Here is a 27378-nt window from a genome sequence, read left to right as displayed (position 1 = left end):
ACATCAACAGATAAATAGTAGGTGCAATCAGCAAAGCCAAACATTGACTTTTCTGTAAATATTAATCAAATTGATAAATTCTTAGCCACACTGATTAAGAGGAAAGAAATAAAATAGTGATGAAGATAAATGGCTCCAGGTATATTCAGATACTCCAGTATATTCAAGAGCTCTACCACTGAGCCACCGCCTCAGCCCTCATCCTAATTGGCTCTGATGGGAAGCTCACTGCAGGCAGACATTGTTCTAAACACTTTACGGATTGTCACTCACCTGATCCTCATGACAGCCTTAGGAGTCAGGTTCTGTTGTTATCTCAACTTTACTTATGAGAAAGGGAGAGCTCACAAGAAGGTCACCTACGGAAGAGAGAGAGCCAGAATCAAAACCCCCACTTGTGTTTCAAGCACTGTGTGAGAGCGCTGAAGCAGCGTGTCCCAAACGGGGGACCCAGGCCGTGGGTGGGGTGCTCTTGTCGCACAGGCCTCGCTCAGATCAGCCGGCTCCTTATCCACCCTCAGTCCTTCAGGTCACGCGTGCTCAGCACGGTTGTGGGAACCATTAGTTGTACTTTCCTTTCATTGCTTTTTTTTTGGCCAGCTCCAAAAATGGAACAGTTCTTCAGGGTACAGAGGTTCTGCTCCCACTGGGTTTGTACTCAAATGTTTTGTCAAGAGGTCTCCTCATACAAATGCTTTTTGTAGAACTGATGTGCTTACTGACAAAGAGGAAGATGAGGATTCTTCTGAGGAAGATGAAGAAGATGAAGATGATGACGAAATGGAAGAAAGTGGTGGAGAGGAAGAAGAATCAGAAGAGGAAGAGGAACAAGAAAATGAATCTCCTAAACAAACAAGTAGAAAATACATTGCTCTTGGAGATTTTACTGCTCAGCAAGTTGGGGACCTTACATTTAAGGTAGGTAGAGAAGACGGGGACCTAGTGTAAGGGGAATGTTTCTAAAGGCTCAATCTGTTTAAATAAGGAATTTACAAGCAGTAGTTATGTGAGAGTCTATTATTAACGTTACCTGTTCTAAAGATTTTTTTAAAGTGGCTTTAGTGTTGATAAATCTTAACAAGGGGTAAAATTTTATAATTAGTTTCTGAATGTCATATGTACCAAGGTATTCAGGTGGGTTAGGCAGTGTCCTAGCTGAGGTAGGGGGAGCACTATCACACTTCTTCCTGTTGGCTTAGACTTGAAGGGGCGCACGTCCATTCTAGGCCTGTGCATAGATAAGTGGCAGGTGGGATAGAAAAATGAAGTTGTGGGGTCTTGTTTGTTTGTTTATGCAGAGCAGGGATCAGACCTGGCCTAGCCGGGCAGGTGATCTACCCCTGAGCTATAGCCTCAACTGTGCAGGTGTGGTTTGTAAAGGATTTGAGACAGTTTTCTGCTAGTGAAATGAGTCAAAGAAATTTTTATTGAATATATAAATCTTGATCTTTTGTTTAACTTCAAAGTGTGATACTCATTAATAGTAAAATATGCAAGAATATTGTACAACTAATATATTTATTGTTTTTTGTTTGGTTTGGTACCAGGGATTGAACTTGGGAGTGCTTTACCACTGAGCTACGTCCCCACCCCTTTTTTATTTTTACTTTGAGACAGGGCCCCTTGCTAAGTTGCTTAGAACCTCGCCAAGTTGCTGAGGCTGGCCCCAAACTTGCAGTCCTCCTGACTCAGACTCCCAAGTCACTGAAATTACAGGCATGTGCTACTGCACTCAGCTAATACATTTTAATTTATAGGTTTTTTTTTAACTTTATTGGAAAAATGCCACCAATACTAAATAATAATGTATGTTCTAAGAAAGTCTTTGCTTTTACGTATCTTCAGTATCTTCAGTAGTGGAAATTACTGTTTTTCAAGGATGGATTATATTTCGTACATGGACAAGTATTGTTTTCAATGGACAAGTATTGTTGAAAACATGGATTAGGTAGGTAGGAACATTGGGTAAACTATTTTTGTTTCAAAATAGGGCTTAACTTTAATAGAATCATTTTTCTTCAGGGATTTATATGATACTCCTGGAAGAAATTTTCCAAAGAGAGACTTACAAATTCAAAAATATTTTCTGCAATAATCAAATTGCTAGAATAAGTACAGGTCCTCATAAATGCTTGTGGAAATGGTCCCCATTTGCATGTAGAACTTGAATGTGTGTTGAGCAACCCAAAGGAATGATTCATTTATAGTCACAAAGGTATTGGGTTATGGCAGTAGGGAGGCATTTTATAAAAGTTAGGATAAATATTGAATTAAGGAAATATTTCCTTTTTTCAGTATATATTTTAAAGCATTAGTAATGAAATGCTACTCATGACTATTGAGCTTTATTTTTAAATTTGTACTTTGTTTTGCTTTAAGAAAGGGGAAATTCTTCTTGTAATTGAGAAGAAGCCTGATGGTTGGTGGATAGCTAAGGACAGCAAAGGAAACGAAGGTCTGATTCCCAGAACCTACCTGGAGGTGAGTCTTTGTTGTTTATGCTTTCTCCTTCAGATAGATCTCATTTTCAGTTAAACATTAAGCTATATTCTTGGATCAGTTGACTAGAGAATGACTTGAAATTTAAATTTACTTTAGTTTCACAGATACAGGGTGTGAGGAGGACATTGTATATTGAGGTCCTGGGGGCCTGTGAAGAGCTCGGGTAAAAGTAAGCCCAGGAGCATTCTCATCAGGAGGTGGCTCTGTGAGCTGGTGGTGTTTATAACAACTAAGAGGCATTTATTATCATAAAACATGGCCACTGTTCACTTGGTGTTTACTTCCACAAATACATGACCACCTTACCAAGATATCAGCATACTGTCCATGCCTGTTTGGTCCTGAGTCGCAGCACGTGCTGCATGGTACAGACACCTGTCTGGATGAGCTCTGTCTGATGGAAATAAGAAACACCCACACATGGGATTCCAAGTCTTCCAGTGACCACACTGAGTTCCTGACAGTGGGGGCAGGGTTATTCTCTGATACCAGGGTGTCATTTTCCATATCAGCTCCTTAGCACCAGCCAGTGTCCAGCAACTCAGTTGGATTCTGGCCTTAACTCCTGGATTTAGCACAGGTGTCACACAGTAAGGGCACAGTCCCACTAGGCTGCCCTCTTCAAATGCCGGTCACATGTCCCAGCAGCCACTTGTACTTCTGACTGATTGGCTAAAAATTCAGAAGTCTCCTCTCCTTCTGCAGGGGTCTGATGATTCCCTAGGGTGACTCACAGAACTCGGGAGAACACTTTCCAGTCTGTCCTCTGTATCTGAGGATACAGAGCAAAAATATCTTAAAACAGTTGCATCTATATTGAACATGTACAATTCTTTTTCTTGTTGTTATTTCCTAAACTATACAATATAATAATCATTTATATGGCATTTACGTTGTGTTAGAAATGATAGGTATTTTGTATATGATTTAAGGTATGTGGGAAGGTGTGTACAGGTCATATGCAAATACTGTATCATTTTATATAAGTGACTAGAGCATCCTTAGGTTTAGTATCCATGGGGATTCCTGGGACCAGTCCCCTGAGGATACTGCGGGACAACTATACTTGGGTGTACCAGTTTATTATAAAGGATGCAACTCAGGAACACAAGTGAAGAAGACACACAGGGCAAGATGTTGAGGTGGGGCGTGCAGGACCTAAGCGTGCTGTTCCCCAAAGCCTTTGTGTGTTCACCCACCTGGAAGATACCCAAGCCCCAACCTCCCGGGGTTTCTATGGAAGTTTGGTTAATCTCATTAACTAAATCACTGACCATTGGTGATGAATTTACTCTCCAGCTCCTCCATCCTCCCCAAAGTTTGGAAGGAAGAGCTGAAGGTTCCAACTTCTAATCCCTTCCTGAAGCTGTCTGGGGGTCCTCTAGAAGCACCTCACTAGCCTGCACACTAGAATGGTTGAACTTCTTAGGAATAAGAAAACTTCTTAAGAATAAGAATTCAGGAAATTCCAAGAGTTTTAGGAATTCTTTGCCAGCAAAAGACACAAATATATATTTTCATTATATACATTAAGAAGTAAACAAATAGGGGAATTATTTTTAATATTTTATATTGTCTAATATATCAAAAATATCGTTTCAACAGATGATCTATATTTGGACATTGAGTTACTTGTTTTATATTAGGTTCAAAATCCAGTGTGTGTTTATGTGGACAGCACATCTCAACCTATGCTAATGTGAAGAGCTCAGTAGCCACAGGTGGCGAAGGGCTATGCACCAGGCAGGACAGGTCTAGGTCGTCCTTTGGAAGGCAGCAAGCATTCCAGCTCTTGGTGACATTTATTCAGGGTGTTTGCAACCTATAATCACCATCAATTATGCCACAAAGAACCTAGAATTAGCTTCTATGAATTACCAAAAAATCTCCCCAAAGCAGCTCACCTGAGGTAGCAGCATCTTCTCCCACGCGTGGAAGGGGTGTGGAGATGACTTTCTGGCGCTGGTTCAGGCTCCACCTGGAATTCCATAGCGCCAGGTGAGGCAGCTCTTCCTGGGTTACCTCTTTAGTTAAGTCAGTGGCCAAATTCTTTAATGATTCTGAACAGCAAAAGGGAAAAGAGGAAAGAATCAAGAAATATGAGCTGCTATCTAAGGAGGTAAAAAGTTTTCTGGAAGTTTGAAAACTTCAGCCACGTCTCAACGACCAGCATATTTAGTCCCCAGGCCACACCTAGCTGCAAGGGAGGCTGTCTGGCCAGATGTAGTCTCAGCAGGCCCGATGAGTCAGGGGTTCTGCTAGAGAGGAAGAGGTGGAGGGTGGCCACCTGCAGCCTGTTTGGATCAGTCTGCATGTACCTCTTTGTAGACTCTTGGTTGTTCCTCTTGGGTGAATTCCTACATGCTTGTCAGTGCTTCAAAGGGTTTACACCTTTATATTTTGATTTATTTTGCCAATTTTGTCTTTGCAAAATTATGGCCTCCGATGTTAAGAGTGCTTATTTCTCCAGGCATCTGCCGAGGCTGGCCAATACCATTCTTTCTCAACCTTTGCCAATGTGAACAACAAAACAGCCTCATAGTTTTTATTTGCACTTGTGATACTCCGAATGAGGCTGAGCATCCTTTCATATGATTTACGACCATTTGCATTTCTTCTTTGTGGATAACCAGTTCAGTTTCTTTGACCATTTTTCAAATGGATTTTTTTCTTGATTTATAAGAGCTTTTTATAAAATTAACCCTTAGAATTTGATGTTAATGGTTTCTTTATTGACCTTCAGCTGCGTGTATTTTTTATTAGTGAAATCTGCTAGCATTTCCATTTATGATTTTTTTTTTTATTTTGGTATCAATTGCAAAGGGCTTTACCCCACATTTATTTTCTCCTATCAAAGGTAATTATTTTAATTTTTTTCATTTGAATAAATTCTACCTGGGATTTATTTTGGTGAAATTGCTGTTTACTTTAGTCTTTGTCATTGTTTCACATAGTGAAGTTATCAGTCATGGGTTGAAATTTTTTTCCCTGTCACATACTAAATTCCCCTCTGTGCCTGAAAGTTTCTGAAAGTCGTAGCATTTTTATTGGTTGGTTTTTGTGTTAGTTGGAAAGCACTTCCTGTTTCAACACTTTTCCAGCCCTGTGATAAAGAAGAGGAGCAGGCGACAAGTGAAGAGGGCAGTGAGGAGGACGCCAGGGGGACGACGAGTGAAGCCGGAGCTGATCAGAGGTATAGAGCGCCGGAGAGCGAGCAGCTTCTGCCGACTTTTTATTTATTTTTACTATTAAAATAATGCAAGATTTTCTTGAAATGGAGTCAACTTATACCTAGAGAGCTTTTCATATTATTGTTGACTTAAAGGTCATGGCTACTTTAGTTTTGTATTATTTTTAGTGCATTTAGTTCTAGCTTCAACTCGCCTAGAGATTGTTTGGTCTTCAGAATCTACTGAGTGTTTGTACTTGTTCTCTGGTTCATGTGGTGACGGGCAGAGGCTGCGCCTGCACTTACCTGCTCTTTCATCTCCCCAGAACTGATACCCACTGCAGTGCTGTTCAAAAAGCTATCTCAGAGGTTGGTATCTGCTGTCTTATTAATAATACCTTATATTGATGTCTTATAATATTTTTAGCAAATATTAGCAAACACTAAGACATTTGGGATGTCTTAGTGTGTTATTATCTATAGTTCCGGTTGAGTTCAGATTCAAACCAGGATGGAGACTCTTCGAGACTGCCTAGATCTACCTAGGCTCAGTTGTGGAAGGCGCAGGGCAGAAGGCTTCTCTTTCTGCCTTAGCAAACTTGAGCTGCCACCAGCATTTCTCATTAGGGCTTCTGTACAAGAAGAGTAGATCATCTCATTCGTGGTGTGATTTCAGAGCTCGGAATCTTTCTCATTGATCCTATCCAGATTATTTATTATTTTGGCAAAGGCTGGCATTAGATTTTAGTTATTATTTGAAAAGTCTGAAAAACCCAGAAAGGTAAGACACTGTCTGTAATCCTATCATTTTAAAAAAATGACATGACAAAATGAAAATTCTCCACCCTGTGAGTAATCACCATGAACGGTTCAGTTAGCATCTTCCTGACCTTTTACTGCTCTTCTAACTCCCAAGGAGATGCTCGAGGTGCGGGTGGGTGGGGGTGCACTTACGCAAAGCACCTGACAGCTCCTCGGGCGTCAGTAGCGGTATCATCTGCTGAGTGGCAGTGCAGTATGGGGTGGGGCTGGAGCAGGAGCATTACAGACAGAATGTACTTGAAGCAGCTGATCTAGAAACACAAAGCTCTGCACCCAGCACTGTGTGGGCCCCAAGTCTTTGTGAGAGTGCAGATCCAGTGATGGCCATGTCCTCTCAGGAATCGGGTCACGTTGCAGCACTTTCCCGACATGTGCACGTGGTGTTTTCCCGTTGGGTTGTGCTTGCTGTGGTGCTGAAGGGACATAGTGGGGAGGTGAGGAATCATGGATGGATCACTTTTGTTTGTCCTCTCCTCGGCAGATGAACACCGTGGATGTGTTAACCAGCATGGGGGCTATTCCCGCAGGCTTCAGGCCTTCCATGCTCTCCCAGCTGCTGGAGGAAGGTACGGTGGCGCTCGGCCTCTGCAGCCATGCTTGGAGGCTAATGTTTCTTTGGTAGCTAAAACAAGTTGAGGAAGGTGCGGAGTTTCACTTCTCTTTGGAGCATAAGCAAGGACCCCAGTTCTATGAGAGGCCCATCTGTTTACCTGTGTTGTGGGCTCCAGCCCTTCCCTAGTCTCTTTAATCGCCACCCCTTTCCTTTTCTCTAGCCTGCCTGCCCTGCCTTCCCCTGCCACCACTGTGAGCAGCGTACCACAGTGCCACCAGCCCATCCCGTCCCAGCGAGGAAGCCTCCCTTCCTCTCCTCCTCTTCACAGCAAGGGCTCTCCTAGAGCGTCTCCAGTGGGCTTTCTGATTCCTGTTCATCCCTAAATTTCCCGGTACTTGGCAACTTTTGTCTAGAAGCTCATTTTGGAGGGGAGTCATGAGGGACAGGCTGGCTCCTATGTGCCTGAGCCATTAACTGTGGGTGGAAGGGCTACTTCAAGGTTACTTCTGCTGGGAAGGTTCTTCCTGGACCTCCCCAAACAGCTGCCCCTTTCCATCCTGTAATCTCAGGGTCCCTTCTACCTTGGCAGCAATGCCCGCTCTAGCAGCGCAGCTTCCCTCCCACCCCCGTGAGCACACGCACTAGTCTCATGTGCCTACTTCTCTGTTTCCTTTACTTAGCTGTAGGTCAACAAGGACTCTCGGCTCCATTTCCAGCTCCTAGAACAACCCATGGCACAGGGCAGGGACTCAAATTATTTCTTAAACAAATAAGTGATTTTATAATAAATGTTCTTCATGATAAACTATGGAAGAGGAGTATAAAAATGCTTATGTATCTCCCATATCCCGCGTGGGCAAGGGAATGGCTTCCCTCCGAAGGGATGGGCTGGCTGGGAAGTAACAGCTAAAAAAAGTACCACGAGATGACCTCAGAACACAGGAAAGCAGTTTCAGAGCAGGGGCATCGATGGGCAAAGCTGACCAGATGGGTCTAGCTCCTAACAAAGAATGGAGCCCGCGCTTGCTTTATTTATATCAGAACACATCAAAGACTTTTAGTAGAAAATTCTTCACCAAAGCAGGATAGAGGTGGGGGCAGGTAGGCTGCTCCGTTCCTGACAGGTCATACCCATCTCCGGTGCTGTGTAGGACCTTTTGGCAGAGTGGAGGGGGAGTTCACTTGCATTGGGTGGTCTTGATAGCAGAAGTGCCACTATAAGTTCCCAAATACGAGACCTACCCCTCGCTGGCTTCAGTGCTGAAAAGGTCCTCGTGCATTTTGTGGATGTATTCCTGCACTTTTGTGTTAAGAAGTAAAACTAGGTTCTGGGGCCGGGCTCAGTGTAGACCACTTGCCTAGCACATGTGAGGCACTGGGTCCGATCCTTAGCACCACGGAAGAGTAAATAAATAAAATAAAGGTATTGTATGCCTCTACAACTAAAATCATGTATGTGAAGAAAGAAGCAGGGCTGGGGCTGAATGGCAGAGCACTTGCCTAGCATGTGTGAGGTACCGGGTTCGATCCTCAGCACCACATATAAATAAATAAAAATAAAGTTACATCAACAACTAAAAAAAATTTAAAAAGAAGCAAAACTAATGGTTATGTATTTTTTCTAAAATATATAAAAATGTTACAGATTTCTGCATTTTATAGAAATATTTGAATAAATCATCTTCATCATGAAGCATGTTGTTGGTCTAAACTCTTTAAGATCTTCCTTAAAACTATCTTAAGTTAGTCTTTTATCAGTTTTTATCTTAAAATTTGAACATGATTTTATCTTGGTTCGTCTGTCTTGGAAAGCAAGTTGCTAGTAAGCCCCTTGGCATTTTGGAAATATCTGTTTCCTAAATTTGTAGCATAATGTCTTAAGACTTTTGGTTTTGAATTTCATTCTTCTTTTCATAAGAAAATAAAGGAAAGCTGTTTTTTCAGGGAATCAGTTTCGAGCAAGTTACTTTCTACAACCTGAGCTCACAGCGTCACAGCTGGCCTTCAGAGATCTGATGTGGGACGCGAAGACAGGCACCGTGAGTACAGCGACAGCAGAGAAGCTGCAGCCTGGCTGCCGTTGTCCTGGGGCCAGCACATGAGTAACATGTGGTTTTAAACCAGTGGTGTTCACATAGCCAAGGCAGCACCTAGACTTGGTCCCCTGACTCTGGTTTCTCTTAGCGGTTGCGCCCTCCTCCCATCGCCACAAAGGACGTAATACTGAGTCTCCCTGTTCATCATGCTTTACCTCAGTGTCTTCATCTGGGAACAGGGATGACAGTCCTTCTAACATCGAGTGGTTGTGAGAATTTACGAAGGCTTTGGCAGAGCCTGGCAGAGTATGAGAACGCAGTCAGTGTTGGCCAGCACTGTGCTTTGGATAGATGCCCCACGGCCCGTGGGTCAAGGCTTGCTGCCAGCCTGAGGGCTATTGGGAGGTGGTAGGACCTGGAGCTGGGGCCTAGTGGGAGGAAGTTACATGGCTGGGCCACACCCATGAAGGGATTGTGGGACCCCAGCCCCTGCCTCTCTCCCATCTGCTTCCTGGCTGCTGCGAGGTGACACATCACGCCACCATGTGCTCCCCGCTCTGATTCCCTGCCTCGCCACTGGCCCCAAAACAGTGGAGCCAAGCGACCATGGACTGAGACCAAGAGCTGAGCAGACTTTGCTCTCTGCAAGCGGCTCATCTCAGATCTCTTGCAGTGGGAAGCTGCCAGCTCCATCAGGAGGAATAAGAGTGACATGATCTTAGTTGAGTGGGAATGAAGAAGTCGGCAGAACTTCATGATCACACTTTTTGGGTACCACCAAGAATAAAAGATTTTTGCTATCCCAGTATTTGAAGTAGAATATGCTCTTGATCTTTAATTCTACTTTATATCTGCCTGTAACAGATATAAACTGCATTAGAGTATGTCATTCCCTTCCCGTTTACCTTGACTTTACCCTTCAGTGGTGGCCAGGGTGGTAGGAAGTGGGGGTGCAGAACTTGGTGCCCCTATTCCTCTCACCCTGAGCATCAACTGGCGCCTTAGTAGGAGGTGCTGTATTGCAAGTGGGCAGAGAGGGGCTGCTTGGTGCACCAGTGCTTGAGCAGATCACAGTTAATGTCATGAACTTGTGCCCAGGAACTAAAAACCCAGCTCTCATTACTGAAATAAAAATGTGACAGATTATTGAAATTATCTTATCTTTTGCAACAATATAAATTATTTAAATGAAAAGGCTTGTGATCGTAAAGCAGAATGTAAAATTTAGCTAATTGAAGCTGTTCTTTAAAAATAAAAATACAGAATGTGAGTTTATTTATTCACAATCTGACCTTTATCTGTGAAATAGATTTGAACAATCAGACCAAACATTACATTCTATGTCAAAGCATCTAAGAAGCCAAAGAGGAGGTAGCTGGGTGACATTAATGCCAGGTGTCTTGGTTGTCATGCCAGGGCAACTGTCTACAATTTCACACATCGTATGGGAATGGACCTGGAGACTGGAATACAGTGATTCGAGGGTCAGGTCATATATTTTACCTGCTAGTACTAGTAGTCTTTTCATTGAAGTTTTTAAGTGATTAAGAAAAAATGCAAATATTTCAAATATAACTTTATGCAAAATTTACCTGAAATAACTGGGTTTGATTTTGAACAGACTATTGAAACTCTGTGTATGTATATCCATGTGAAAGTTTTCCTTTTTGTATTCTATGTATATCTTCTTAAGCTATATTTTACAAATGATGCTTTGGAAATGGATTTGTACTACTATTAATAGGTTTTTGTATTTTTCTTTCAGATTAAGTCAAGGCCAAGTCGTGTTTCTTTAATCCTCACCCTGTGGAGTTGTAAGATGATTCCTCTCCCAGGAACGAGCATCCAGGTGCTCAGCAGACATGTTCGCCTCTGTCTGTTTGATGGCAGTAAGGTAAGCTCACCGGGTTGAACCATCTCACACAGGATGACAGAGAAGCCCTTCTGTGATACCACATATTAAATGTGGAGTGCACTGTGTGTGTGAGTACGTGGTACTGCAGTGGGTTAACCCTGGCTCTTCAGTTGCTATGTGTCTGATGTTGGTACACACACAGTTAACCCATCTGGGCCTTAGATTTCTTCACTTATGAGAGGGACTGGTACCTGTCTTCTAGTATTGTGTACAGTTCAGGTCTAAGGATAGAGCAATGCATTTTTGAAAATGCAATGTATATCTAGCTCCCCAGTCAAGATATGGAGCATCGCCATCTCCCGTGAGGTCTCCTGGAATCCTTTTCTACTCAGCTCTTCCGTGATTCCTAAAAGACCATTTTTTACCTAATACCAAATGATAGTCTGAATGACTTCTAAAAAAATAATATATCTTTCATGAGATGTAGCTTAAGTGGTGCTTAGGTAGAAATTCGTAGCTTTAATTGCATATACTAGAAAGAGGGAAGGTTTAAAATCAGTGATCTAAGCTGGGAACTTAAGAGACTAGAAATTGAAGAGTGAGTTAAACCTAAGATTGTAGAAAAGAGGAAATAACAAAGAGTAGAAATTAATGAAATAGAAAACAGATGGACAGAAGAGAAAATCAATGGAGATTAAGGTTGATTCTTTGAATGAAGAGATTAATAAAATTGAAAGATGCCCAGAAAGACTGACCAAGATACTTTAAAAAGAGTGAAAGAAAGCTGGGTGAGATGGCACATGCACACCTGTAATCCCAGCAGCTCTGGAGGCTGAGATAGGAGAATCGTAAGTTCAAAGCCAGCCTCAGCAACAGTGAGGTACTAGGCAACACTCTAAATTTAAAAAAAAACAAAAACAAAAAAAAAACAAAAAACAGGGCTGGGGATGTAGCTCAGTGGTTGAGTTCAATCCCTGGTACAAAAAAAAAAAAAAAAGGAAGAAAACAAATTATCAATATCTCCCATTGAAATAGAAACATCGTTACTGATCCTGCAGACACTAAGGACAATAAGGGATATTATAAGGAATTATATGCCAGTAAATCTGACAACATTGATGAAATAGATAATTTTATAAAAAACCATAATTTACTGAAACTGACATAAGAAGAAATAGAAAATTTGAATTTCTCTTTTAAAGAAAATACAACTTCAATTAAAAAACTTCCTACAATGAAAACTCCAAGTCCTTATGGCTTCACTCTAGTGACTTCCTGCAAACATTTAAGGAAGAAATAATACCCATCTTATGCAAACTCTTCCAAAGAATAGAAAAGGAGAAAACATTCCCTAAAGTATTTCCTAAATCTAGGAAAAACATGACACCAAATGATGACATTATAAGACCAGTATCCTTCATGAATATAGAAACTAAAATCCTAAACAACATTCTCAAGTTGGATCTAGCAATTTATAGAAAGGACAGTAGGTCACAACCAGCTGGAATTTCTCCCCATGTTCAGATGTACATACCTGTGCAGCCAGCATTGGACATGCGAAATTGTGATGTTATTTCATCATATTAGTAGACAAGAAAAAATCATGTGAACATCTCAATAAACATAGAAAAAACATTGACAAATTCCAGTGTCCATTCACGAGTTTTAAAAAATTATCTACAAACTAGGAACAGATGAGAACTTCTTCAAATTTATAAAGAACAAGAAAAACCTAAATTACTATCATTGACAGTGAAATGTAGAATTTTTTTTTTTTTAGTCTAAGATTAAGAACAAGTCAAGGATGCTAAGAAATAAAAATATAACTCAGTTTTTTAAATGAGCAAAAACTTGAACAGGCCCTTCAAAAAAGAAAACATGAGAAACCAAGAGGCATATAAAAATATACCTAACATGTAGGGGAATGTAAGTCAGAATTTACAGTGAGAGACCCACTTAGATGCTCCATACAAAAAGCCCACCTTAAATAGAAAAGGTAAGTTAAAGGGACGAGGGTTCACTATTCAAGATATTAATGTCAGGCTGGGAATGTGGCTCTGTTGTTGAGCACTTGTCTGGCATCTGCAAGGCCCTGGGTTCAACCCCCAGTGCATTAAAAAAAAAAAAAAAAAAGGTCAAAGTAGATACATACCCAGTCACCCCATGTTAGAGCTTTAAAACACATGACCTAAAAATTGATGGAACTGAAAAAAGAAATGGGAAAAGCCACCATTATAATTGGAAACTTCACTACTGTTCTCTCAGGAATATAGAACAAGCAGACAGAAGATGAGAAAGGATATTAGGAATTGATTAACCTATTGACAAACTAGGTAGAATCAGTATTGAGCAGCACTTCACCTCTAAACAGTAAGAAGCACATTCTAAGTGCATGTGGAATATCCACCAGTCTACACAGGCGGACCTGGGTCAGAAAGTAAACCCAAACGAGTCTAAAAGAGTTGAGAGCCATGTACCGTATGGCCTTTGAGCACATGAGATTAAGCTAGATATCAGTAACAGAAAGATCCATGGGCAAAGTCTTCAAATGCTTGGAAATTAACAGATTTCTAAATAATCAATGAGTCAAAGGGAAATTAGAAAATATTTTGTACTAAACACAAAGTGGAAGTGAAACAGTCTGGTAGATGTCAGCTAAAGCCTAGTTAGAGGGGTTCCCAGAGTGGGTGGGAGCCACAGGACAGCTCCTCACGGCCTCACCCCCTGAGCTGAGGAGCCCCAGGCCTCCATGGACATGCAGGCAGAGGCCCTCTGGGGAGGGGACTCCAGGGGGAGCAGGGTGGCCGTCAGTGTGGAATCCTGACAGTGAGTGTCTGGAAGGCAGACAGTGTGAGGAGCAGTGTGCGTCTGTCCTAAAAACAGCAGAGGGCACTGAAGGAGGTAACATGATAAGATTCATGTTCTAGAAAGATCTCTGGCTCCTCTCCGAAGAATGGATTAGAGGGCAGCCAGAGGGGACTCAAGTGGACCACTGGGGGCAGGGCCGTGGCACAGCATGGCAGGCAGAGGACAACAGGCATCATCTTCAAGAAGCAAAATCTGGATCCAGCTTGCTTAGGATTGCCCCTGACGCTGGCATTTGCACAACATGGGACCTTGACCTTGCTCTCAGGCTCCTCCTCTTGTACCTCCTGGGATCAATGCGAGGAAACTGGGTTAATATAAGTAAAGCACGGAGAACAACACATGGAGCATAATAAGTGCAACCAAAAGAGTGATGACGATTACAGCTTGGGTGGAGATCAGATGGGGGGAGATGCAGGAGGCGGGAACCAACGGGATTGGTGGTGGGCTGAGTGTGGAGGGTGGAGGGAGAGCCGGTGTGGAGCAGGCAGTAGGTCTCAGACATCCACTCCTGGATAGACCGTGGTCACACGCACACAGGTAGGGAGGACTGGGTGTGGCGCTGCCCTGGTGGTTTTCTTCCACCTGAACTTGGAGTAAGGATGACCAGAGGGCTACTGTGCACAAAAGCACCACTGCAAACGCGCCAGGAGGTGTCAGCAGTGACCAAGAAGAGAGAACCTGCTGTACTCTCCTGTTCTCGCATGAGAACAGGAAACAAAAACTAGAATTTCACTTTAATAACATGAAAATATGGGATTCATTTTATATCCAGATCCTAGAAGTTCATTAATGAAATTAATTTTTATCAGAGTTGGAAATTGAGAAGTTTTACATCACATTTAATAGTTAGAAAAATGCATTATTTGCTTTTTGAAGGCTTCTTTAACAAATCTAGCCTATTACAAATGAAAAGCTCTGTTGTCAAGCCTGGGCAGCGCCACTCCAGGATGCCCTCCCAGCACCCACAGTCCTCACAGGGCAGGAGTACCCACACCTGCAGCGTTGGGGGGAGCCTCAAGCCTCTGGGTCTGTTGCCTGCTTTTTTTTTTTGTTGTTTTATTTTCTAGGGCTGGGAGGGAGTCCGGCTTTGTTCTCTCTCCCTGTTGTCCTCTGTTCTCTTTCCTCCTTCTTGCGTGTGGCTTGGACGTTTCTTAGAACTCCGTTCTGAATTATACGTGGTGTCGAGTGGTCTCTCTGGGTGGCTTCCTGGGTGCTTGCTGTTGGTGTCATTTTACACACCCAGCTGAACACACAGGCAGTGTTCTGGTTGGAGAGAGAGGCAGAGACTGTCCCTCTCTCTAATTCTCTTTGTCCTCATTCACTCACAACTGGCTTGCACATTTCCTGTACATACACTGAAACCACATCACCCAGTCTTACAATTTTTGCTTCAACCATCCACTGAGAAAATTTGTAGTATCTAGTCAGATCTTTACTGTTCCCATTGATCTCCTTCCCGATGTTCCAAGATTCCTTCTTTAGATTGTTGTCCCTTCTGTACAGAGAGTGTCCTTTAACCATCCTTTCAGGGTGACAGATTCTCTTAAACTAGCTTTATCTGAGTATCTGTCTCCCCTCCTCCCTAAAGGACCTTTCCATTAGATGTGGGACTCTGGGTTGACAGTTCTTTTCGTCTACCACTTAAACAACGTGGTGCTACCTCTTCCTGGCCTCTGGTTTCTGCTGAGACACTCACTGCCATCTGAGTCATTCCTCTGGCTTAACCTGGCTGTTTTTCTCTCTTGCTACCTTCAGTGGGTTTTTTTGTTTTTTTTTTTTTTTTCCTGTTTACTTTAGAAGTGTGGTGTACCTGGCACAAACCCTTTTGGGTCTCCCCTGTTTGGAATTTGCTCAGCTTCTTAAATCTGTAGGTTTCTGTCTGGCTGAAATTGGGGATTTTTCAGCCATTATTTCCTACAGTACCTTTTAAACTCCTCTCCTCTGGGACTCCGATGACACAAGGGTTAGATCTTCTATTTTAATCCTGTAGGCTTCTGAGTTTCTACCTGAAGTGTCACTTCCTCTTCTAGTAAGCATATCTCAGATATTGAGTATTCACTTGATATGGTTTATTACTGTCACAAGAGCACAAATCTGAATCTATTTTATCAGTTCCTTCATTGTTTTATTAAGAAGTATTGGGACTCTTGTTTTCACTGTTTGAAAAGTTAGATGCATACTATATTGGATGTAGAAAGAAACCCAGATCTTACAGAACTGCATGAAATAAAAAATGGAACCCCTTCCTCTCCCTCTGCCCTGACCAATATAGCCACTGGTAATTATCTGGGACTCGGAAGGGTGATGTTTCAAAGAACTTCCTACAGCCTGATCTGAAATCGGAAAATCTTTCAGGTCCTGAGCAACATTCACACTGTGAGGGCCACGTGGCAACCCAAAAAGCCCAAAACCTGGACCTTTTCTCCCCAGGTAAGAAATCTGCTGAGTAGCAGAACGGGAAACACCCTTCTTTCCTCCTGGGCGGTCAGCAGTTAAGACCTGAGACGAGGCTGTGGAGGCGTCACATTTAGCACAGAACACATGGAGCCTCATGTGAACCCTTAGATTCTTTACTGTTCTAGGAGGACTTTGATTAAAATTATTTGTGTTTCTGACCCACCAAGGTTATAATTCCAATGAATCATCCTATTCATTGGATTTAAATTTTAGGAAATGCCCATTTGATGAAAAATGCAGACAAGAAGATAAAATTTAGGAAGTGAAGTGTTTTTTCAGAAATGGAGTCTTACGACTGCACTAATGACAGTTGTGTTTTCCTCTGATGAATGAAAGGTGACGCCTAAAGAACCAGTACACTCCAGACTGTCAGAACTGGAATGAGGTTAAGGTTTATACCACTGAGTCAGGCTCGTAGGGATGGATGCTAGTGAATCCAAGATGTCTCTCTGTTCTTTTTATAATACGAATTGTCTGTAGTTCACCTACTTCCACCCCCAGGTTTCATTACTTGAGTGTTTACTTCCCTCCCACAACTAACTCCCTTTATTACTGCACCCTAATTACCCTTCTCCTAATAAAGATCTTAACACAAATGGGGGTTCATCGAGAGGGCACTGGCTGTGAGTAAGGCCCGCTGCTCTCTGGGTGCTGCAGGCATCCTTGCTTGACTACAGCACAATGCCTGAAAGTGAGCGTGGCCTCCTGACCTCCTGACCTCCCTGCCTCCAGGGAGACACACCACATATCTTTGGGCCTGTCATTTTACAGTTCTGTGACGCACAGCTGTGTGTCATGCTTTCTCAGGATATAAAGGTGAGCTTTGGGAGGAATAACTAAGTGCTTGTCACCTTCCTGAATGAACGGAGGCATCCGTTACGTGCCCACATTGTTCCTAGGTGCATGAGGGTTTACTTGTATGTCAGTGGGGAAGAAACACAGCTGCAAATAATAAGAATGCTCTCTACTTAGGATGCTCTAGCCACGCACAGGCCCTTGGGTCCCCGCTTTATTCAATCCTTAGAGTTGCCCTGTGGGGCGGGCACTATGGATTACTCCGGCTCAGGCAGGCTGTGAGGATATGGGGCTCCAAGTGCTTTGGGAAACACAGAGGAGGGGGAAGTTAATTCTAGCCCTTGAGCCTCAGGAGGTTTTGTAAAAGAAAACTAGACCTTAAAGACTGGGTAGGGTTTTATAGGCAAGAAAGGGAGGATGTGCTGTGTACGGAGAGGGGTAGGAGGAGCCCAAGGGGAGGGGGCCTGTTCCAGGAAGGCATCAGGAAAGCCCAGCAGACGTGTGTGCCCAGCCACTCAATTCTGTTTAAAATGAACAGTGATTGGCATAAAAACCTTATAACATATGCCAAGTGGGCCTCGAACACCTCGGGGGCGGTTTGCCGCACACGTTGTATGTTAGCCCTGCTCGGAGAAAAGTAAGTGAAGAGAAAGATGTTTCCCTCAACAAGGGAGCTGAGTGTGTTTACCAAGTCAGTGGTGTGGATGGGTCAGTCCGTCTGCTCTTAACTTTCCTTAAGAGACCTTTGTGGTAATGCAGAGGCACAAGCCTTGTGCCTTGGACGGGGCAGACCGCCCCTTCCCACTGTGCACTGTGGTCAGTAACCCACGTTTCTTTATTGTTCCAGGTCACTGGCATCTTGCCATGCTTGCTCCATGGCGACTGTTTTATCAGGTCCAATTCTTCATCTCCAGACCTGGGAATATTATTTGAACTTGGAATTTCTTATATTCGCAATGTATGTCAGACGCAATATAAATGTCACTTTATAATATACCAGTTAAAAGGGAATTGGCAGGCCAGGTGCCGTGGTGCAGGCCTGTGATTTCACCGACTCAGGAGGCTGAGCAGGAAGATGGCAAGTTCAAAGCCAGCCTCAGCAACTTTGAGAGGACCTAAGCAACTTAGTGAGACCCTGTCTCTAAATAAAAAAGTAAAAGGGATGGGGATGTGGCTCAGTGGTGAAGCACCCCTGGGATCAGTTCCCAATACAAGGAAAAAAAAAAAATGAGTGCCGGAGTGTGGGTCTCCCTGGGTGGGATTTTCATCTCTGGCAGAGCGAGCTGGCAGTGCTCATGATTCTTAGGCAGTGCTGCTTTCTCAGTGGCATTTAAGATGAACAGGACCTGCTTACATGTTGTAGCACCAGTGAACGCCAGAGCTCCTAAAGAACGGAAATTCAGAACAGAAGGGGTTTTCAGAAAGTGATCAGAAGCACCGTGGCACTCCAACCCCAGGACCCAGTGCACCTGGCCCTACAGTCAGCAATTCTTATTGTGAGACCTGGCCAAGTGGCGGTTCTGTGCAGAGAACACCAGAAGCATGGTGTCATGTGAACTGCTGGAGCTGAGGTGTGGCTGTGCTAGCAGCCCCCCATCTCCCACCCCCTAGCAGCATCTGAATGCAGTATAGGAACCCGGCCCCTCGTAGCCCAGAGCCACCACAGGTACCCTGTGTACTGCATCATCCCGCGTTTCTTTAGGACAAGTACACCCAGGGGAGTCGCAGATGAGTCAGAGCGAGGAGAGGAGCAGCCTGGAGCCAGGCCCAGTGGCCTCTGGCAGTGAACAGTGGGGCAGACTTCCAGGTGTCAAGGCCTTTGCATGCTGAATCCCCACAGTCCACTGCAGGGGGACAGAGCTTGCTGATCCAGGAGCACCCATGTGCCTCTGGGTGATGCCACAGGAAGTGCTCAGCTCCTGAGGCACCTGTTGGCACATCATCAGTTTCAGGGATTTTCAAGGGAAATTTTGACAAAATGTGAGCATCACTTAAAGTGCCACCTCTGCTCTACCGTGGGACCCACCACGTTTCATTTTATTTTCTGGGGCAGAACTGCTTAGCCCTAAGGGGGGATACTGGCCTTGTTCCTTTCAGGGGCTTGCATGTGCTTATAATTTGACTCGTTCAGATGTTGTTTCTCAGACTTGTTTTATTTCCTAGTCAACGGGTGAGAGAGGAGAGTTAAGTTGCGGCTGGGTGTTTCTCAGGCTCTTCGATGCCAGTGGCGTTCCAATACCAGCAAAGTAAGTGCGCTGTGTATTCCTAGCAGTTGTGTGATTTTGTAGAAGTTCTTTTTTTAGGATCAAGGAACTCAGATTTGTTCTGTTGGCATGTCAACAGCTTTTGGGGCGAGGGCTTTTAATGTTGATTTTAGTGTTGTATAAAGTAAAATATGAAAGCAACACACGCACTCTCACCCAGAGAGGAAGAAGGACACATAGGACGTGTTCTAGAATATGCTTGCACTGTCTGTCTGCTGGGACTGTTCCCTGAAGTACTGGCACATTCCACCATGATGAAAACAGTGCGAAAGCTAAGTCCAGGGTCCCCAGGTCCTCTGCGAATCTGTGTAGGACATTGAAATTATAGCAATTTTTTTAATATTTATTTTTTAGTTGTAGTTGGACACAATACCTTTATTTATTTATTTTTATGTGGTACTGAGGACTGAACGCAGGGCCCCACACTTGCTAGGCAAGTGTTCTATCTCAGCCTCAGCCCTCCTATAAGCAAATTTTAACTTTAAAAGCATAATGCAAGCTAGAAGCAAATATCATCATGCATACCACAAAGTTGGAATGTTGTTAGCCCTAATGTAAAAAGAGCCCTTGAAAATTAATAAGTAAAAGATCATCTGAATATTTATTTATTTATTTATTGGTTCCAGTGATTGAACCCAGGGGTGCTTAACCACTGAGCTACATCTCCAGCCCTTTTTATTTTTTTATTTTGAGACAGAGTCTCGCTGAGTTGCTTAGGACCTCACTAAGTTGCTGAGGCTGGCTTTGAACTTGTGATCTATCTGCCTCAGCCTCCCAAGTCACTGGGATCATAGGCATGTGCCTCCTCACCCAGCTCATATGAATATTTAAATGGGGAAAATAAAGATCTAAGTCTAGGATATAAACAAGACATTCACAGAGGGCTACAGATGGACAAGCAGTAGGGAGGATGGGGATCAAGATCCTAAATTTGTCATTACAGAAACTCAGGGTGCTGGGTCCCACACTGCCTGTATAACAGGAGGTATGCGCCATAGTATCCAAATTCCCCCCACCTTTAATCTAGGGGAATAATTCCTACCCCACAAGCTCCTGGTGAGGATTAACTTGGATAACATGCCCTGCACAGCCTCCTTACCACTGGGCAGACGTGAAAGTTCTGAACCCTAGTTTCTAGCCTCATCCTAGCCGGAGCAGGAGGGCGCCCTGTTATCAGGAGTTAATACAGAAACCCAAGTTTCTTATGATTCTTTAAAAAATATGTTCAGGATTTTCATTTATACTTAGAAGAAAAAAAAATAAGGAAACATCCAAAATTCCACCTTGGCAAAGTGAGGTCCCAGTTATTTCCTAGGAGGTGGAGCTCGGTCGATAGGGAAGCATTCTGATGTGTATTATGAGGCACAGGGAGTCACAGGGTGGGTGACAGGGCAGGAGACTTACTGAACTAGGGGGAAGGACAGAGGAATTTTTCACTTTTTACGTGTCCTGTCTATGCCATTCCAACATTTTTCTTAAATATTTATTTGTTAGTTATAAGTAAACACAATATCTTTATTTTTTATTTTATGTGGTGCTGAGGATCGAACCCAGTGCCTCACGCATGCTAGGCAAGCGCTCTACCTCCAAGCCACAACCCCAGCCCCCATTACAACATTTTACAACGATCTGTATTACTGTTTTATTTTAAAAATCATATAAATTCATAATGGCTTAATTTCAAATATTGATTCAACACATTTAAAAACAGTAATTACTTGCTATTAACAAGTCATTCAAGTCAAAACATCTTTATTTTTATTTGTTTATTTTTATGTGGTGCTGAGGACCGAACCCAGTGCCTCACGTGTGCAAGGCAAGTGCTCTACCACTGAGCTACAGCCTCAGGCCCATCTTAATAACAAAAAGTAATCTTTCTCATTTTCGTATAAATACATTTCCTGGGTTGAGCTTGGGACAGAGTCTCTTGGCTGAGATGACACCCCATGGAAGGGTCGACACTGTCATTCTCATTCATCAATGAGACATAAATAGAATGAATACATTTGTGCTAAAAATGTTTCACTTCTGGTTCGGGTGTCTACGGAATGCCCGCCATGCGCAGCCATCATAGTATGTTATTCTTTCACAGAACTTACGAGCTCTTCTTGAATGGTGGCACTCCTTATGAAAAAGGTGTTGAAGTGGACCCTTCAGTGTCCAGAAGAGGTACGCAGTGGGGCGCTGCCTTCTGTCAGTCAGCTTTCCGTCACTGTGACAACGTACCTGAGATAATCAACTTCAGAAGAAAGAGGTTTATTTTGCTTCACGGGTTTCCGTCCATGATTGCTTGGCCGGTTCTTTGAGCCTGTGACGTCATGGTGGGAGCACATGGCAGAGGAGGCCTGTTCATCTCATGGTTGCCAGGACTCAGAGGAAGGGTTGGGGCCCAGTATCTTCAACTGACCAGTGTCCTAGCCTCCTCCCATAAGGCCCCATCTCTTATAGGTCCCACACCTTCTCCCTCGGTGCCACAGGCTGGTGACCAAGCCTTTAATTTGTGGGCCTTTGGGGAACACCTCAGATCCACACCGTGGCACCTCCTCTTCCTTAAAGATGAAACAAATGCCAGAGGCTTCAGAGAAGGCAGCCATATTCCAGTAAGCATGACAGTTTCTACTTGGATTCACATGTTTTAAGCTGTGCCATTTGGTGATGTGATCTTAGTCATTTTTATCTAAGTGATTATTATTTTGGCAGCACATGTAAGACTATAATGTTGAAAATCATGAGAAATGGGGCCCTGCGTTAGTTCTGTCGCTGAACGCTGAGCTGATGCTGTGGCAGGTACAGAGTGAGTGAAGCCGGCTGCCTCAGAGATGGCCCATTTCAGGGTCAGGGCGTGTAGGCATTGAAATCGTGACATGCATGCCACCTCACCCTCCAGCCACCCTCCAGGAAGATGGAGCACCCATCAGTATGTCTGTTGGCCAGGGGACACTAGGGAAGGGAGTGGAGGGCAGCACAGATGGGCCCTCCCTCGGGGAGCTACGGGCTGACGGCTGGAGCCCCCTCGCACGCCTCAGCCCTCCCGTCCTTGTGTGGTCCAGGACACCAACCCTGGCTGCTGCCCCGGTGCCAGGCTCTCTCCTCCTGGAAACAGGAAGGAGTTGGGGTTTGGGGTGCAGGTGCTTCTTCCTGGGGCCGCATGTGCCCTTCCCCCTTTCTCTGTGTGCTGCTGCGGCTATCTGCCCTAGTGGCCAGGGGGTGCTGTAGGGAGGCCCCAGGTTGCTGTCACCGCCCGATCTCTTCTGACAGCCGGAGGGGTGTGGGCGCCTCCTGCCTGCTGTAACCACCAGTTTGCTGACCTCTCACTTAATAGTCTTACCAAACGCCCGTTCCGAGCGCTGACAGCTGTGGGTCTGTTTCTGTTTTGACAGCGCAAGGCAGTGTTTTCCAGCAGATGATGACCATGCGGAGGCAGCCTCAACTCCTGGTGAAACTGAGGTCTCTCACCCAAAGGTCGCGGAGCATGCTCAGGTGCGTCCTGCTTCCCAGGCAGTGCCCGCGGGCACTCGGCCCCAGGTCGCATCTGCCTTGGGTCCCCCCTGCTTGGCTGTCTCTTGTCAGTTACTTTTTCCCCCATTAATTATTTTTTGCCAAAGAACAGAAGAGAAATAGAAAAATAATAAAGCTTAGCATCATTTACTCTTCTTTACCACTTAGCTCAAGTGACAGACTTGGTAATAAATCCTTCAGCAACTTTTGAACAAATGAGACTGACCAATGCCTGGGCCTATCTTCAGGGAAATCTTTTTTCACTTGTTCTTTTTGGTTTTATAGGACAGGAGAATGTATTTTGACATATCCTACATACATGGTGTACGACTTCCCATTCTTGTGGTTGTACATAGTGTGGAGTTCCACTGGTCGTGGGTTCATATATGAACACAGGAAAGTGACGTCCCACTCATTCTGCTGTCTTTCCTATTTCCAGCCCCTCTCCCTCCCCCTCATTCCTCTTTGTCTAATCCAATGAACTTTTCTTCTTCCCTCCCCTCCCCTTATTGTGTGTTAGCATCTGCTTATCAGAGAGAACATTTGGCCTTTTGTTTTTTGGGGACTGACTAGCATATTTCACTTAGCATGATAGTCTCCAGTTCCATCCATTTATTGGCAAATGCCATAGTTTCATTCTTCTTTAGGCTGAGTAATGCTCTGTTGTGTGTATAGATACCACATTTTCTTCATCCATTCATCTGTTGGTTCCATAGCTTGGCTACTGTGAATTGAGCTGCCATAAACACTGATGTGGCCAAGTCACTACAGTATGAATTTTTTTTTTTAATGTTAGTTTTATTTAGGTTTGACTTGCATGCAGTAAAATTTATGATTTGGGGGTTGCAGTTCCTGGAGTTTTGACAAATGTACCGATCACGTGACAATCACCACAATCCAAAGAGCACTCCCTTTGCTCTCAGAGGTTCTCTTTTGTCCCTCTGTGGTCAGCTCCCAGCCCCGGCCTCGGGGAAGCATTCCTCAGTTTTCTTCCCCAGCACTTTGGCCTTTCCCAGATGCCGTAGGTGGATTCATGCGGCCTGCGAGTCTGGCGTCTTTGACCATCATACATCTGAGGCTCGTCCACACTGTTGCCTGTGTTAAGTGATTTGTTCCTGTTCATTCTAAATGGTAACTGCTGCATTTGATGGACATGCCACCATGTGTTTATCATCCTCTAGTTGGTGGTCATTTGGGTTTTTCTAGGTTTGGGTAACTATAAATAAACCTGCTCTAAATATTTGCATATACGTTTCTGCATGCGTGGACGTGAGGCTACCTACATCTCAAGTAGGACTGCCTAGCAGAGGGTTTGCCGGGACATCTGGTGTTGGTCTGGCTGCTTCCCTGAACGCCTGTGCCATTGACCGTCTCACCCTCACTGTGCACGGGTTTCAGTGACTCTGTGTTCTTGGCAGCATATGGTATGGTTTTCTGTTTAGACCAGTTTAAAAAGTAAACAGCAGTTTCTCACCGTGGTTTCATTTGCCTTTTCCTGGGGAGATCCCAGAGCTTCCAGTTCTCACTCGATGCCCTATAGTCACGTAACCTTCTCTTGGGATTTCAGTGGCTGCCTCTTTAAAATGGGGATAATAGCAATATCAGTTCCCTCCAGCTGTAATGAGGTTTAATTGAAAGCAAGTATATAAAACACTTAGTGCATATTTATAGTCCCTGGCTATAGGGAAACACAATGGTGTTGGCTATAATTATCTATATCATAATTATTTTATATCCAAATAAATGTCAGTGCACACCAGGTAGATACATGGTGCCGTATCCTGAAATTTGTTCAATGAAGAGGTACAACACAGCTGGTAGGATTGAGGAATTTAAAACAGGTGTTAACTGATTGGAGGGATGAGAGGGCCTTCCCGCTCCTCCGGGAACCCAGGGCACCCATGCAGCCCTGTCAGTGCAGCGCTTCCGGCAGTTTCTGTGGCTCCAGATACTAGCTTTTAGGTCCTTTCACCATCTCAAGGTCAGGTTTGACCGTGGTGCCAGGGGTGGATGAGACTAGGAGCACTCTTCTGTGTGTTGGGTTACTAAGAAGGCCCTGGGTCCTTGTCCCCAACCTCAGGGACTGAGGCTCTCGCTTGAATGTAGTGTACACGGGCACCCAGACCTTTGGTGTCAGAGCACGCCTCTCAGGAGCCCTGCTGCTGCCGCCCCTGCCACTTACCCAGACTTGAGGGCTGTCCTGCCATTGCCTCTGCACATGGCGGGATCCTGCCATGTGCGCCCTGGTGATGCTGAGGGTGGGTTTGGGCACCCTGCTGGTGTGACCCAGGGACAGTCTGGCTCACCGACAGCAGGCCATGCAGTGAAGCCAGAGGCCCTAGACCTTTCCACAGCCGTGGACCATGGGCTGCGGTGTACGTAGGTCAAGGTCAGAGGCTGGATGTGAGCTTTAGGATGTGGCTGCCCTGCCTGAGCACCTGGAGGGGCAAAGGCAGGACTGACCCAACTGGGCATCCTCGCCACCCATACTGCTACCTGCAGAGAGAAGGGAACGAGTGTGGCACCTGCAGCCCCCTCCTCTCTTTCCAAGGTGCATCCACCTCCAGCCCCACCTGCCCTGCCTACTAGCTCCACCTTGGCTCAGCCAAGTCTCTGCTCACAGGAGACAGGAGGGGTCTTTCCAGGACGCCAGCGAGCACAGAACAGTGGAGCAGCAGCGCCAAGAGCAGGAAGCCCAGTGTCTGTCTCAGAGCCCATCGTCCCCTAGGGCCCTAGCTGCCCAGCCCACAGCCTTACATGAGTGTAGCCTGTGGGTGTCAGGAGACCTTGAAAATGCAGGTGAAGCCGGGCAGACCCGTGCTTCTTGGAGAGAGCTCCAGGGTCCTGCGCAGGGGCCCAGCAGACTGTTCAGCGAGCTAGCTGGGCTGGGACAGGCTGGGGGGAGCTGTCAGTGTGGCAGGGAGCACACAGGTGTCTCAGGTTCCCCAAGGCTTGGCTTTCTGACTCTGCAACTGTTCCAGATCTAACTTAGTGCTCTATATTGTTTAGCCTTGATCTCAGGGTTAAATAGGAATTACCCTTCTCGTTCTGGAGCTCTTATACAAAGGGTTCAATTTGCAGAGATCAGGTTCTCAGCCCCTTAGGGGAGGGGAAGCTCCGAGTTTGAACTCTTGAGTTCTGAGCACCAAGAAGCGCTGGCCTATAGAAGCAAGCTATGTGCACGTGTGTGTGGCGGTGCTGGAAATGGACTTCCCTTTGCCTTTTTGATGCATTCTTTTCCTCTCTTTTAATGCTGTTATATTACTGCTAAAAATAAATAGGATATGGCCTATCTGAGGCCCATTCACCCCAATCACAGCACCTCTGCCACCAGAGACTGCTGGTCCCCGTGCGAGGTCAAGAGGATATGTTCTTACTTCTTCAACTCAGCTAACCTTTGGTGACACAGAACTTTCTGGCCATCTTAGGTTTGGAAAAATCAGGAGGTTTCTCTAAAGGAATTAAAAAAAAAAAAAAAAGTTAAGCAGCATTGCCTCATGGAGTGGGAAGGTGCCAGAAGGAAAGGCGTGCCCGCTGTGGGAGTGCCGTGCCTGCCAGACAGATGAACAGAGAGGTGGGCAGCAAACGAGGGGGTGAGAAGGAAGGAAGGAAGGAGGGTTCCACCCTTCCCCTGTGCAGCACAGCGACCACTGTTACTCAGCAGCAGCTGGAACACGGGCCACAGGGGCCGGAGGCAGAGCAGCCCCTGGAGTCACAGCACGACTGCTGGGTGCACATGGGGCACTGAGGCTGCCAGTCTGCGACTCGTACGTAGGTCAGGAGTAGACGTGGGAACCTGAGTGGCTTCGAAGAGGGCAGCGGCTGCTCCTGCCTGGAGTGGGGGGAGGGAGAGCTGGCCTGCACCATGCCTCGATGCCTCTGGACAGTGGGCAAGGTGCTGCTCCAGTTCCCAGGAAGCTTAGGAACGGGGATCCCCTCGCTCAGGCCAGCTCAGGGTCACGATCACCATTTCCTTCCAGCCAGCTGGGAGCCTGAATGTGGCCCCGAGGATAATTGTTCAAAAACTCTGGAGTTAAGATAGAGGATTAATTTATAAAATTAAGATCTCTTTTATAACTTCTGAGTGTAAAAGTGAGTCTCTTATAGGAAAGCATATAGTTGGATCTCGTTTTGTATCCATTCTGACAACCTGTGGCTTTGAATTTTGGGGGGTTTAATCTATTACACTTAAGGTCATTGCTGGTCGGGGCTGGGGATGGCCTCAGTGGCAGAGCCCATTCCCAGTGTGCCCAGGCCCTGGGTTCCAGCCCCAGCAGCACCAGATAAATAAATAAAGTGGTCGCTGGCGGGCAGGCCTTGCCCTGGGCGGTTGTTCTCTGAGTGTCCTGGAGCTTCTGTCCTGATTTCCCGCTCCTGCTTCCCCTGGTGTTGAAGTGATTTTTATAGTGACACAGTTGGTTCCCTTTCAGTTTCCTTGGTGTCTGTTCTGGAGGTGGTGTCTTTGTGGTCACCATAGGAGTGGTGGGTCATATCCTAAAGTCACAACCGTCTATTCTAAACCGATACCAACTGAACTTCAGTACTGAGTCTTCTGTCCA

The 27378-nt window shown here is 45.0% G+C and overlaps 1 protein-coding gene across 3 annotated transcripts in view; it reads left to right on the top strand.

Annotated features, from left to right (window-relative positions):
• The window catches only part of LOC143637920 (nephrocystin-1-like), a 47397-nt gene that overhangs the window by 10722 nt on the left and 9297 nt on the right, over nt 1-27378 (top strand). Inside the window, exons 5-16 of one of the 3 annotated variants that reach the window (XM_077105255.1) lie at nt 705-918; nt 2380-2481; nt 5604-5695; nt 5998-6040; nt 6975-7059; nt 8991-9085; nt 10848-10976; nt 16161-16235; nt 17905-18015; nt 19221-19303; nt 21414-21490; nt 22702-22801. In XM_077105255.1, coding sequence (XP_076961370.1) covers nt 705-918; nt 2380-2481; nt 5604-5695; nt 5998-6040; nt 6975-7059; nt 8991-9085; nt 10848-10976; nt 16161-16235; nt 17905-18015; nt 19221-19303; nt 21414-21490; nt 22702-22801 — 1206 coding nt within the window. Of the gene's footprint in view, nt 1-704; nt 919-2379; nt 2482-5603; nt 5696-5997; nt 6041-6974; nt 7060-8990; nt 9086-10847; nt 10977-16160; nt 16236-17904; nt 18016-19220; nt 19304-21413; nt 21576-22701; nt 22802-27378 lie in introns of those variants that run through there. The other 2 variants (XM_077105256.1, XM_077105257.1) reach the window with 2 other exon arrangements.

This window comes from Callospermophilus lateralis, chromosome 14, assembly GCF_048772815.1.
Source record: "Callospermophilus lateralis isolate mCalLat2 chromosome 14, mCalLat2.hap1, whole genome shotgun sequence".
In the NCBI taxonomy this organism is placed as follows: domain Eukaryota; kingdom Metazoa; phylum Chordata; class Mammalia; order Rodentia; family Sciuridae; genus Callospermophilus; species Callospermophilus lateralis.
The sequence above is the reverse complement of the archived record's forward strand: the minus strand, read 5'-3'. Positions and strand labels throughout refer to the sequence as shown.